The sequence below is a fragment of the Dryas octopetala genome, chromosome 1 (assembly GCF_963921425.1).
Source record: "Dryas octopetala chromosome 1, drDryOcto1.1, whole genome shotgun sequence".
Classification (NCBI taxonomy): Eukaryota; Viridiplantae; Streptophyta; class Magnoliopsida; order Rosales; family Rosaceae; genus Dryas; species Dryas octopetala.
The window spans coordinates 29,160,018-29,172,291 of record NC_141366.1 but is presented as its reverse complement, the minus strand read 5'-3'; the positions used below and the strand labels follow the sequence as shown (position 1 = coordinate 29,172,291).

General features: G+C 37.2%; 1 protein-coding gene and 1 pseudogene across 1 annotated transcript; both read left to right on the top strand.

Moving 5' to 3' along the window:
* The first annotated feature begins 2,877 nt into the window (after positions 1-2,877).
* Positions 2,878-6,274, top strand: LOC147299577 (uncharacterized; annotated as a pseudogene).
* Positions 6,275-6,680: 406 nt separating this feature from the next.
* LOC147299576 (uncharacterized) lies at positions 6,681-11,823 on the top strand. Its single transcript, XM_086231204.1, has 11 exons — positions 6,681-7,028; positions 7,145-7,357; positions 8,312-8,413; positions 8,505-8,618; positions 8,748-9,308; positions 9,722-9,984; positions 10,085-10,258; positions 10,352-10,459; positions 10,551-10,620; positions 10,713-10,811; positions 11,483-11,823. The coding sequence occupies exons 1-11, from the start codon at positions 6,681-6,683 to the stop codon at positions 11,570-11,572; spliced, it is 2,142 nt and encodes a 713-aa protein (XP_086087330.1). The 3' UTR covers positions 11,573-11,823.
* Positions 11,824-12,274: the final 451 nt, after the last annotated feature.

Below are 12,274 nucleotides of genomic sequence, written 5' to 3'. Positions count from 1 at the left end.
CGTCAACGCAGTAGAGGCAAAAAAAAAATCGAAACTATGATATAAGGAGACAACAGAGAAACAATATCCATAAAAAGAAGGTATTTTTCAAATCGCACTTCATGGAAGAAACTAAAAGAATGAGTAAACAATTCATCGAAGTACCATGGGACCACCTACTGTAGATCGGGGTATTCCCACTTTCTCTGAGAAATTCGCCTATATCCATCTCCAGTCAGAGTCGCAATGATTCCCAAATATTCTTGGATCAGATTCGCACTGGTAAAGGCGTAAAGCTTCTAGAAAACTAAAATCCCTAAAGCTTTTGTTGAAGGCGATGGCTCTGAAGGAATAAGATACGATGGGTCTGAAGGTTTTCAGATTTGCTTTTTCTTTTTTGGATTTTCGTACGAAATGGCGGTTGGGATGGGCAAGGTCTGATTTAATTGTGCACGAAAAGACGAAAATACCCCTGCAAATTGGTCATGTGCGGGTCACGTGATCAGTTTTTAACGGTAAATGTGACAGACATGACGGAATGTACTTGATTAAGTCATTTGAAAAATTATAGTCCTTAATTGAATCAAAGTGAAATTGGAGTCCTCAACTGAAAATAGGGGTATATTTATAGTCCTTTTGCTAACATTTTCCCTATGTAAAATCTACAACATTTTTTCAGAAATTGTAGTTTGAATTTCCCACCTCCCTTCTCTCTCCCTTCCCTCACCAAACAAATTTACAGATCACCCTTCTCCGCCCTCATCGTTGACCACCACTTGCCGGCCTCCTCATCGCCCTGCTCGCACTAGTGGGTTTCCAATTTGCTTTATTTTGGAGTTTGTGAAGATGATTAGTTGGGGTTTTGAAGTTTTGCTCATCACCTTCGCCTACCAGAAGAAGAACAAGAAGATGATGAGTTAATGTTAGTCATTTTGCTATATGGATTTGATTGCATTGAATATTGTATTTAATGTTAAGTATTGGATATTGTATTTACAAAATGGTTAGGCAATTGTTTTTGGCTTTACTGGGTTTCTTTGTTTGGTGTTTTTTTTTTTTTTTTTTTCCAAATATGCTATTTTGTGGAATTTTTGGTCAACACATCGAATTTTTGGTTGTTACATGGTCGCCACATGGTCGACACATGGTGGAATTTGTGGTCGACACAAATCGACTTGTGTCAACCACAAATTCCACCACGTGTCGACCATGTGGCGACCATATTCTTCTCCTCCTCTGGCGACCACGCATTTCACCAAATTCAACCCACCACCATCCTCCACCTCCCCCACTGACCTCACATCTCTGTCTCACTTTATCTCACACACTCTCTCTCTCTCTCCTTCCATCCCAACCCAATTAGAGAAATCACCCAAATCTAGGTTTTCGATTTTTTTTTTTTTTTTTTTTTTTTCAGATTTTGGTTGGGAGAGAAGGGTAAAGAGATAAAGTGTCGCTGGCCGGTGAGGGAGCACCACTACAATTATATAAATAGACAACAGTCAATAGACAACGGTTAGTATTTTATCCGTTATCTTAATTTAATACACAACGGGTATTAAGAAACCGTTATATAATGGTATCATATCCAATGCTATTTGGTTGGATAGATTTTTCTAAATTATTAAAAACAATAGTTTTAGGAAAATCCGTTGTGTAGGGCAAGTTACACAAAAATTAAAAATTTGCGGGTCTTTGTATTGTCAAAGCGCACGCCCGCTTTAATAAAACCCTTTTGGCGCCTTAAGTCTTTTTGGGTCAAACCCTCTTGACTTCACCCACCCATCAGACAGAACACTTAGCCCCCATTCGAGAAGCATGCACTGGGACTGAAGAAGCACTCAGCGCCATTGAACACTTCATCTGCATCCTCAATCTTCACTGCAGCCCAATTCGTACACTCATCGCTCAATCTTCACTCATCACTGGGACTAAAGAAGCACTCGTCGCTCAATCTTCACTCATCGCTCAAGTTTCACTCATCGCTCAATCTTCAATACTTCTGCCATCTTTCTCCTCCTAGCTCCTTCCTTGTCGCCCATTTGTGTGCCCTAATTTCAACACTAATCGACCAAAGAAGCACTCCTGTTCATCATCTTCGCCTATCACTCAGGTAAATTTGGGTTAGGGTATGAAATTTGTTAAATAAAAACAGATTTCAATATGGGTATGAAAAATCAGATTTCGAACGGGTCTTTTCCTCTCTAAATAAAAGCCCCAAATTTGGGTTAGGGTGTGCACTTCTGTTTTGTGGTTAGAAAAGCACCAAATTTCGGGGTTTTTTTCCTGCTTGGTTTTGTGCTTTGTTTAGATCTTGATAACTTGTATAATTAATTTCCTATATATGACAGCATTAGTTGAAGAGGTGAATTGCTTAGTGAGCTTGGGGATTGTGAATATAGGCTGCGCACTGATTGGATTGGAAAGGTGAGTTCATCAGGCTGGTTTTCATTTTATTTTTCTTGTTTGGTTTTTTTTTGTTTTCCCTGTTTTGTTGGTTCTGGCATGTAGTTAGGTATAGTTTAGGATTACTCACTACTTTGTTTGAGCTTGGTACTTGCATGTTGAATAACTACTTTGTTTGGTACAGTTTTATTTTTAGACTATTGTAGGGATTGTGTTGATTTCTTGATGCTATTCACATTACTTTTGTTACACATTATAGAAAACATACTTGAATTTGATGGGAATAATAGTTAGGAGTTTGAAATTTTGTATTGAAGTGCATATATAGCTGCTGCCCCTCCAATACCCCAAAATATGTGTGTTAAAGGTACAAGGTTTATGGGTTCTGGTATAGTGGTTATGTTTAGTTTGTGTTAATTTCTTTTTGTTTTGTTTCAATAGAGTCAATATTTGGTATGATTTTATAAATGATATGTTTGTTTTTGGTGAAAGATGGATAAGTCATGGATGTATGCGGATAGGAGATCAAGGGCATATGAGTTAGGGATTCAAGAATTCTTCAATTTTGCATTACAGCATGCTAGAATCCCAAACCTCATTCATTGCCCTTGCCAAAAATGTGGAAATATGAGACAATTTGGGATTGGAGTTATAAGGGATCATCTCTATTTAAATGGGGTTGACCAAAGTTACCAAACTTGGATATGGCATGGAGAAGTTTCAAGTACATTTGCGAATGTAGGTAGATGTGTGGAGGAACAAGATACTAATTTTGTTTCCGAAACAGTGGATATGGGAGATAATGAAGAGGAAGAATGTTCAAATGATTGTAACGATTTCATTAATTCGGTTGGGGATGGCGATGAACCTTTATATCCTGGTTGTGATAAATTCACCAAGTTGGGAGCACTTGTAAGATTGTACAATTTGAAAGCAAAGCATGGATTGAGTGATGCAAGTTTCACTGACTACTTGATTGCCTTTGGGGATTTTCTTCCATCAGGTAATAAAATACCCACGTCTATGTATGAGGCTAAGAAGACTTTGTGTGCATTAGGTATGGACTATGAGAAAATACATGCATGCCCTAATGACTGCATTTTGTATAGGAATGAGTATGCTGATGAGGTTAATTGCCCCAATTGTACTGTGTCAAGGTGGAAGTTAAGTAAGGATTCAACTGTTAAGGAAGGAGTGCCCGCAAAGGTGTTGTGGTACTTTCCAATTATCCCAAGGTTTAAAAGGATGTTTCAGTCTAGTAAAACATCTGAGAGTTTGACTTGGCATGTTCATGGAAGAGTGAATGATGGTAAGATGCGGCATCCTGCAGATTCCCCGTCTTGGAAGTTAGTGGACTATAAGTGGCCTGAATTTGCTGAAGATCCTAGAAACCTAAGACTCGCACTTGCAGCTGATGGTTTCAATCCCCATAGCTCTTTAAGTAGTAGATACAGTTGCTGGCCTGTTCTACTTGTCACTTATAACCTTCCACCATGGTTGTGTATGAAAAGAAAGTTCATGATGATGAGTCTATTAATTTCTGGTCCTAAACAACCTGGAAATGATATAGACGTTTACCTAGCACCTTTGATTAATGATTTAAAAAGGCTATGGCAGGGAGTTGCAGAAGTGTATGATGCATACAAAGGAGAGTATTTCACTCTAAAAGCTGTACTTTTATGGACAATAAACGATTTTCCAGCCTATGGTAACTTATCTGGATGTGTGGTAAAAGGATATAATGCATGTCCAGTATGTGGAGAACACACAAAACCCCACAGGTTGGTTCATGGTAATAAATGCTCATACATAGGCCATCGAAGATTCTTAGCACGACATCATCCTTATCGAAAGCAAAAGGCTGCATTTAATAATTGTCAAGAATTTTCTCCACCTCCTGTGCCATTAAGTGGGGAAGAAGTATTGGCAAAGGTGGAAAGCCTTAATTTCTTACCTTTTGGGAAGAAAAAGTGGCCCCGTAACCGGGTGGAGGGTGATACAAGAGCGTGTTGGAAAAAGAAGTCAATCTTTTTCCAACTCGAATATTGGAAATCTCTTCATGTTCGGCATATTCTCGATGTTATGCACATTGAGAAAAATGTATGCGATAGTATTATCGGTACATTGTTGAACATTCCTACCAAAACAAAAGATGGGCTTGCAGCTCGTTTAGATCTCCTGGACATGGGGGTACGTACTGAATTAGCACCTATTGTTGGAGAAAAAAGAACTCATTTGCCTGCAGCTAGTTGGAATCTTTCGAGGGAAGAGAAGAGAACCGTATGCAATTCTTTTTTTGGTATGAAAGTCCCTGAGCAGTATTCTTCAAATGTTAGGAGTCTGGTATCAATGGAGGATTTAAGACTTGTTGGCCTTAAGTCACATGATTGTCATGCCTTCATGCAACAATTACTACCCGTGGCCATCCGTTCAGTTTTGGAGAAGCCTGTGAGATATGCTATAACCAGATTTTGTTTCTTCTTCAATGCTATATGTAGTAAAGTGGTGGATACTTCTATACTAGATAAGACGCAGGAAGATCTAGTGGTTACACTTTGTTTGCTCGAGAAGTATTTTCCACCATCATTTTTTGATATTATGGTTCATTTAACGGTGCATCTTATTAGAGAAGTTCAGTTATGTGGACCAGTTTACTTTAGGTGGATGTATCCGTTTGAACGGTATATGAAAGTGCTAAAGGGGTATGTTCGGAATCGGTATTGACCCGAGGGTTGCATTGCCGAGTGTTATATTGCTGAAGAAGCTTTGGAATTTTGCTTTGAACATCTTTCTCGTGGCAGTACTGTTGGAATCCCATCAAGACACAATCAGGGATCTTCTAAGGAATGTAAGCCCTTATCCGGTGCTTCTATACATAGGGTTGATCGTGAGCTTTTGGACCAAGCCCATCTGTTTGTATTAGAGAATACAAAGGAAGTGACACCTTATATCGCGTAAGGGAAATCTGACTTCATTTTCATGTTCATTAATTAAGTCTTTGAGTAGCACAACTGTCAATATTAATTGAGGATTCTAACATTTTTTGTAGTGAGCATATGAGCTGTTTGAAGGCTACACATCCTAGGTTCAAAAAAAATGAAAAGTGGCTGCAAGATAAGCACAATCGCACTTTCATTCTTTGGTTAAAGAATCGAGTAAGTGTTAGTTTCTTAAAAGGATGCACTAAGCTATATAAGTAATTCCTAGCTTGTATGTAAATGAGTGTTTATCCTTGCAGGTTAAATCTGACCTCAATTGTGAAACTAATGACATACCAGACACGCTGAGTTGGCTAGCTGATGGGCCATGCATGGAAGTCCCGAAATTTAATGCTTATTCCATTAATGGGGTTCATTTTAATACTAAGACTCGTGATGCAGTTTGGGCTGTTCAAAACAGTGGCGTGTGTTGGGTTGGTGATACAATGCAAATTTCTAGTGCGAAAGATAAAAACCCCATAATCACAGATATGTGTTTCTATGGGGTGATTCAAGAAATATGGGAACTTGACTACTTCAAGTTTAGAATTCCTATCTTTAAGTGCGATTGGGTTGAGAATACAAATGGAATTAAAATAGATGATCTAGGCTTTACTTTGGTCAATCTTAGTAGGATAGGTTTCAAGCATGATCAATTTGTTTTGGCTAGCCAAGTCAAACAAGTCTTTTACGTGGAAGACCCTGCAGATGCTGCATGGTCTGTTGTTCTATCAACCCAAGATAGAAATTACAATGATTGCGATTATGATGATGAGTTAGGGGATATTATAGTGGATCATGAACCTTTTACCAGAGATCTTCCATCCATTGAGACATTTGATGACATTGTTAGTGAAAATCCTACAAATTGCATTAGACCTGATGGTGAGGGTATATGGATTGATCAGTAGTATCAAAAGGGCATTTATCTAAGGTAACTGGTTTTTTTGTTTTGCTTGAGCCATGACTGTGTGCTTATTTTTAATGTGTGATTTTTGGTTAAGTGTTTTTCTGGTTATATAAAGCTTTTAATCCATGTATCTGATTATATAAAGCTTTTAATCCATGATTGGTATTGTTTTGCAGGTGCTTTACTGCATTCTTTGCATTCTTTGCAAAATTTAGCAGAAACTACAGATAAGTAAAGGTTAGTTCTATTAATCTAATTGGAAGGATATGTAGCATATCTCTATGACACTGCCATTCATGAGTTTTTACTTGGTACTGAAAATTAAATCTTTAGTAGTAAATTCTATAGGTTTCAATCATTTATTTATTTATTTTTTACAGTAATCAAAATCAGCTGAGCCCACTTCAATGGGTGCAAAGGCAGTGGCTTCCTCCAAGAAGAAGACCTCCAAATCAAAGGCAGCTGAGCCCACTTCATCTCAATCGAAGGTGACAAAGGACACTGCCACCACCGAGAGCTCAGTTAATGGAAAGAATAAGAGGGGGATGGTTACAATGCCTCGCATTGTAAAGCGAAAAATAATGAAAGTCAAAAAGGTGGTGGAGTTCAATGCAAAAGGGCAGCCACATGGGAAGGCAGCGACCGAGATGCAGTCTTACATTGGGACTTTAGCACGTACAAAGGTCCCAATTATCATAGACACTTGGAAGAAAGTGGATGATCATGTAAAGGCCAAAATTTGGGAAAATGTAGAGGTAAGCAACATTTGTCCTACATTTATATGACTAGTACATTATCATACTAAAACTTTATAAAATTACAGTTTTATTAAGATGTAAATTGTGTAACGTGTGTTTCTCTATGCAAGTAGATGGCTTTTGTGCTACCTGCTGAATGTAGGAAGATGGTGTTAGCATCTGCATCATCTAAGTGGAGGGAATTCAAGTCTAGACTGACTACTAAATATGTACTCCCTTACAAAGACCAACCTGATTTATTAATTGACCCTCCTAAAGAGTATGAATTTATTGAGAAGGCAGATTGGAAGGTCTTTGTGAACTCTAGGATTTCGGTTCAGTGGGAGGTAAGATATTAATTATGCCTATTTTTTGTTGGTTATATTCAGTCACTATTCAAGGACAGAAAGGGAGGATTTAATACACATGTACAAAAACAATCTAAAAAGACAAACAAGTCATGACTCATTACAATAACAACCTCAATGAAAAATGAAAGTGAAATGAAGTGATTGCCTATAATTGAGACAGTAAAGGTGACTGATATTTGGTAGTTGATGAGTCAAGGACAATTACAGTTACCTTAATTGTCATTGGACTTTAACAAGGTACAAATACTTTGCCATCAGTTAATTGACTAAAGAAATATTTTCCAGATATTAAATTATTAATCATTTCAATAAACTATTGTGAGTTTGCATTCTATACTCAAATTCAGAGCACATCTAAGTTCATACTTAGGAATGATTGGACATTGGCAAGCTAGATGCAGACAAGCAAAACTAGTTAATTCTAAGTGCAAGAAAATGCTTCTAAACTAATTTATGTTGAATACAAAGTAGTGGCCCATGTTGTTTAGGAAGAAAGTGTTTGAAAATGCATGTAACTGAAGTAGGATAGGGTTACAGATTATATTATAGCAGTTTTTGAAATACAATGTGTGGCTTCTAAAATGGTTTAAGAAATTGAAACCAAATTGTGCATCATAAAAACATGCATGCACCTGCAAGTACACAACATACAGCCACAACAACCACACAATTCAAGTCACAGGCTCACAGCTGTTAGCTACATATGCATTAATGTGCAACTAATGCAGATAGCATATTACTGTACCAGTAATAAATCCTCCCTTTCTGTCCTGGCAAGTGAGCTGCCAGGACTTTGAATTGGGATGACCATGCAAGTGATCCTTGGCCTGGTCTGCATGTCAGCTTTTTCTTTTGTTTTATTTCTATAAAATTGTTGTTTTTAAACTTGTAAATAGAGTCCTCACTGTGTGGAAATATTCTATTTTGCAGCAAGTTCACAACGAACAGGTGGATAGGATATCTAAGCATGAGTATCGTCATAGACTATCGTGTAAAGGGTATGCTGGTTTTGCTGGTTTGGAGGATGAATTGGTTAGTGTGAATTTTAACTGCCTTGGTTGAATATATATATTAAGATGTTAATCAAGTTTATTAAGATGTTAATCATTTGTTTGTTTTAAAGCTGAAAACAATGCCTGATGCGGAGTTTGATCGGGCAACCCTTTGGATTAAAGCACACGAAGATAAAAGTGGGAAGATCCCAAATGCAAAGGTAGCGGAGACTGCTGCCAGAATTGTAAGTAAGCTACTGATATTGTATTGATTATAATCCTACCAATGTTGGATCTGACAATGTTGACTTCTTTTTAAATTTGAAATCAACTTTATTTGTCCTTGTTTATTTATAAGACATATATTGTTTCAGGAGGATTTGAAGAAACAGGTAGCTGATGGCACATTATCTATTTCTGGTACCACTGATGTGCTAACAATGGCATTAGGGACCCCTGAGCACTCGGGGCGAGTTAGAGGTGTGGGAGGTTATGTAAAGCCTAGTTCTTACTTTAGGCTCCCTCCAAGAAAGAGTATAAAAGACACAATCAGAGATAGTGTCAAACAGATCATGGAAGAGGAGCGGGAGAAGATAATAGCTGAGGAACGAAAATATTGGATGGAGAAAATTCATGAAATAGAGGAAGGGGAGAATTCCAAGGCTGAGGGACCAACCCCTGAGATGTTAGCCCCTAATCCCGGTACTCCATCAACTCCTCATACTGTTGGATATGGCTCTGATAAAGCAAGCACCAATGCAGTCAAGAAGACTCTTATTCTGAACAAAGTTGAGGACAATATTGAAGAAAATGTGGAGAAGGAAATGAAGAAGAATGCTGAACAGCAGGTGGACAAGAAAGACACGCAGAAGATCGATGTGGATGCTGATTGTGTCCACCTGGAATCTGGGCAGGACAAGAAAATTGTTTTGAAGGTATATATTTCATCTCAACTTATTTGAATTCACATACAATAATTTGACTATAAACCTTGTTTCAAAGTATTATTATAAATTTATAATAATACTTGGCCATTACCCCTCTCTGCAATATGCATTGTATTCATCAGATCAATTTCTCCCTTGCCTAACTACAAAGCTAGCTAGCCTTAATTTTTCTCATTAAGTAACCATGAATATGACTCATAGACACTCTTTTATAATTTGACTCATAGACGACACACCTTGGCAAGCTGGCAGCTGCTGCATGTACAAATTAAGTAGTCAACTAATACAACATATTGATTTTTGATGATTATAAGTACTCCATTGAGGTTTGAATGAATTGAAACCCAGCCCTACAATTAATTTTTATAATGTTATATGTGCTTTGGATGTGTGCTGGGCAGGACAAGATTGTGTTGAAGAAAGCAAAAGATGAGAAGCAAGATAGGATGAAGGGAATTGTGTTGAACCTGCAAGCAATGCCTACGCCACTGAAGTTGTTGTGCATGTATGCACAAAATGTAATGAATGAGGGATTAACAATCAACTTTGAAATAGAGGCGGACGTTTTTGGGGCAGCTCGTAGAACCTACATACTGTCCGAAGATATTACCCAATTAGGTGGCATGGTTGAAATATCAGCCAACTGTATTGTGGTTTACATGAGGTAAAAAAAATGAATAGGGGATTTTTACATATTAATATCCAGCAAAAAAGATGAGATTATTCAATCATGCTAGCTATTTGACTTGCTAAATATTTTTTAGGTACTTGTACAATGTGGTGAAGAGATCAAAGATGGTAAACATGGTTGGTTTCGTAGACCCTGCTCGAACTGGTGCAATAGGGTGTGGAACTGTAACGGAAAGAACACGGCACTTGGCAGATAGGTTCGCCACGTCTTCTAACGATAAGATTTTTTTAGTCCCTTACAATTCCGGGTAAGTTATTCAATGTTAAAATATCTTTGATTGTCAATGTAAATACACATTTCCAGCCATGTAATGTATTTAAAGAGAATTTTAAATGCGTAGAAATCATTGGATGTTGACGGTTATCAATCCGGAGAAGGAGATTGTCTATTTTATGGACCCAATGAGAAGGCGTCTGATCGGTGATGAATGGAGAACTGTTGTGGACAAGTAAGGCTGTAATTTTTTTGTCATCAGTTTATAATTTCACTCCATATCTCATAAAGTGTTGAAATCATTTGGTTTTTCGATCATGCCACAGCGGGATTAAAATATTCAATGCTCAAGTGAATAGGCAAGGGCGTAAAACAATAATTTGGAAAAATATGGCGGTAGGTTGGCTTGTTTGCTTTAAACATCAAATAACAAATTGCTAAATGAACTATATATGTGCTCATTCTAATTAATGTTTATTTGTATTTAGGGCATTCCTCAACAACCAAGTGACAAGGAGTGTGGTTATTTTGTTATGCGCTTTATGAAGGAAATAATTGAAGATGAGGGCTTAGCTTTTGTGAATAAGGTATGAATTAGTCAGCCAACCTCACATTATGTTGGTCATGTTTTTGGTATGAGCAGTGATATGATAATTGTCTTTTACTTGGACATTTTGAACCCTTGCTACTCTTAGGAGCTATATAATATCATGTCAAAATGACTTATAAATTGTTTAGACCTTGCATGTTTCTACTGTTTGTTGCAGTCTCTGTCTCAAATTATATTTCACTTTTCATGATTACTGTTTCTACACAGTGGCCCTTCTGGGTTTGTTCAAATCTCTGCTATGTGATGCTGTGTGGAGCTTTGAGCTTCACAATGTAATAATAGAATATGCTTGCTCAAGTTTTGGAAGTGTTTGTTGGCGCCACCTTGATAGTCCCAGGAACCTCAACTGCTTTCAATTAACCGAACAAAGATGGGAAATGGGTCTTAGAAATAGATGAATTTTAAATTGAGACCATAGATTAACAAATGCCTCTTACCCCCCAAAAAAAAAAACAATATGAACAAATGAAATGCAAGCAGGGATAGTGACATGCCATCACAAATATAGAGGGCCAGGGAGGTTGGGACATTGAGATTCAGAACTAATCCTCTTCTTTCTATTTGTGGTGTTACATCATTATCTTTGTTACATAAAATTTTTGGTTGAATTTTATTTTTAATTAGTACTCCATGTTTGCCTTGTTTCAGTGGGAACGAAGGCAGGACAACACTTATACCCAAGAAGATATCGATGAAGTCCGGGCTGAATGGGCAAACTTCGTGGGCCAGTTTATGTAGACATTTCTGGTTGGATTTTTGCATGACACCTTTTTTACATAGGCCATATGTTTAGCTAGACTAGCTTTGGGTATATATGATATATTGATTACTTTGCTAGATTAGCTTGGGATGATTGATAGGCTAGCTGCTGGATAATATTTTGATATATATATGGCAGCAATTAGGTTGATTCATTAGATTGATGCCTAGTTTTTTGGAAAGGTATATATGGAGGGTTTTTGTTTATGGCATATATGGCTGGTTTTGTGAATGAATTTGGGTTAAGGGAGCAAGGTACATATATACAATTACTACCTTTAAATATCTTATATTATTTGGTTATATTAGAAATTCAAATCCTTTATTATTGTGAATTGGTATTTTGTAAATGTATAATTTATTAGGAATGTTAATTATGAAGGGAATCAATTAATGGTTGTACCAAAACAAGCTATCTCATCAATCAGATTCTGCATTGTTTGTTCATAATTGCATTGTGGTCAAAGACAATTGGGAGTTTCTAAAAACAGATGTAAACAGGCACATTATACAACAGTTTTTCGATAAAAAGCGTGGTCTGTGCCCTTGACTTACAATGGTTCAATATCATAAACCATTGTCTAATTCTTAAGCATACCACACAAATCTTAAGAAGCCATTGTGCTAAGTACCTTCATACAATAGTTTCTAATCCAAAAATCGATGTACCAAATAAGTATA

What these genes read in the sequence shown, in the direction of transcription:
- LOC147299576 (XM_086231204.1), top strand. Translation starts at nt 6,681, where the DNA reads ATGGGTGCAAAGGCAGTGGCTTCCTCCAAGAAGAAGACCTCCAAATCA. An exon ending in GGATTTCGGTTCAGTGGGAG is followed by an intron (nt 7,358 to 8,311) that starts GTAAGATATTAA and finishes TCTATTTTGCAG; the next exon opens with CAAGTTCACAACGAACAGGT. An exon ending in TTAGTCCCTTACAATTCCGG is followed by an intron (nt 10,259 to 10,351) that starts GTAAGTTATTCA and finishes TTAAATGCGTAG; the next exon opens with AAATCATTGGATGTTGACGG.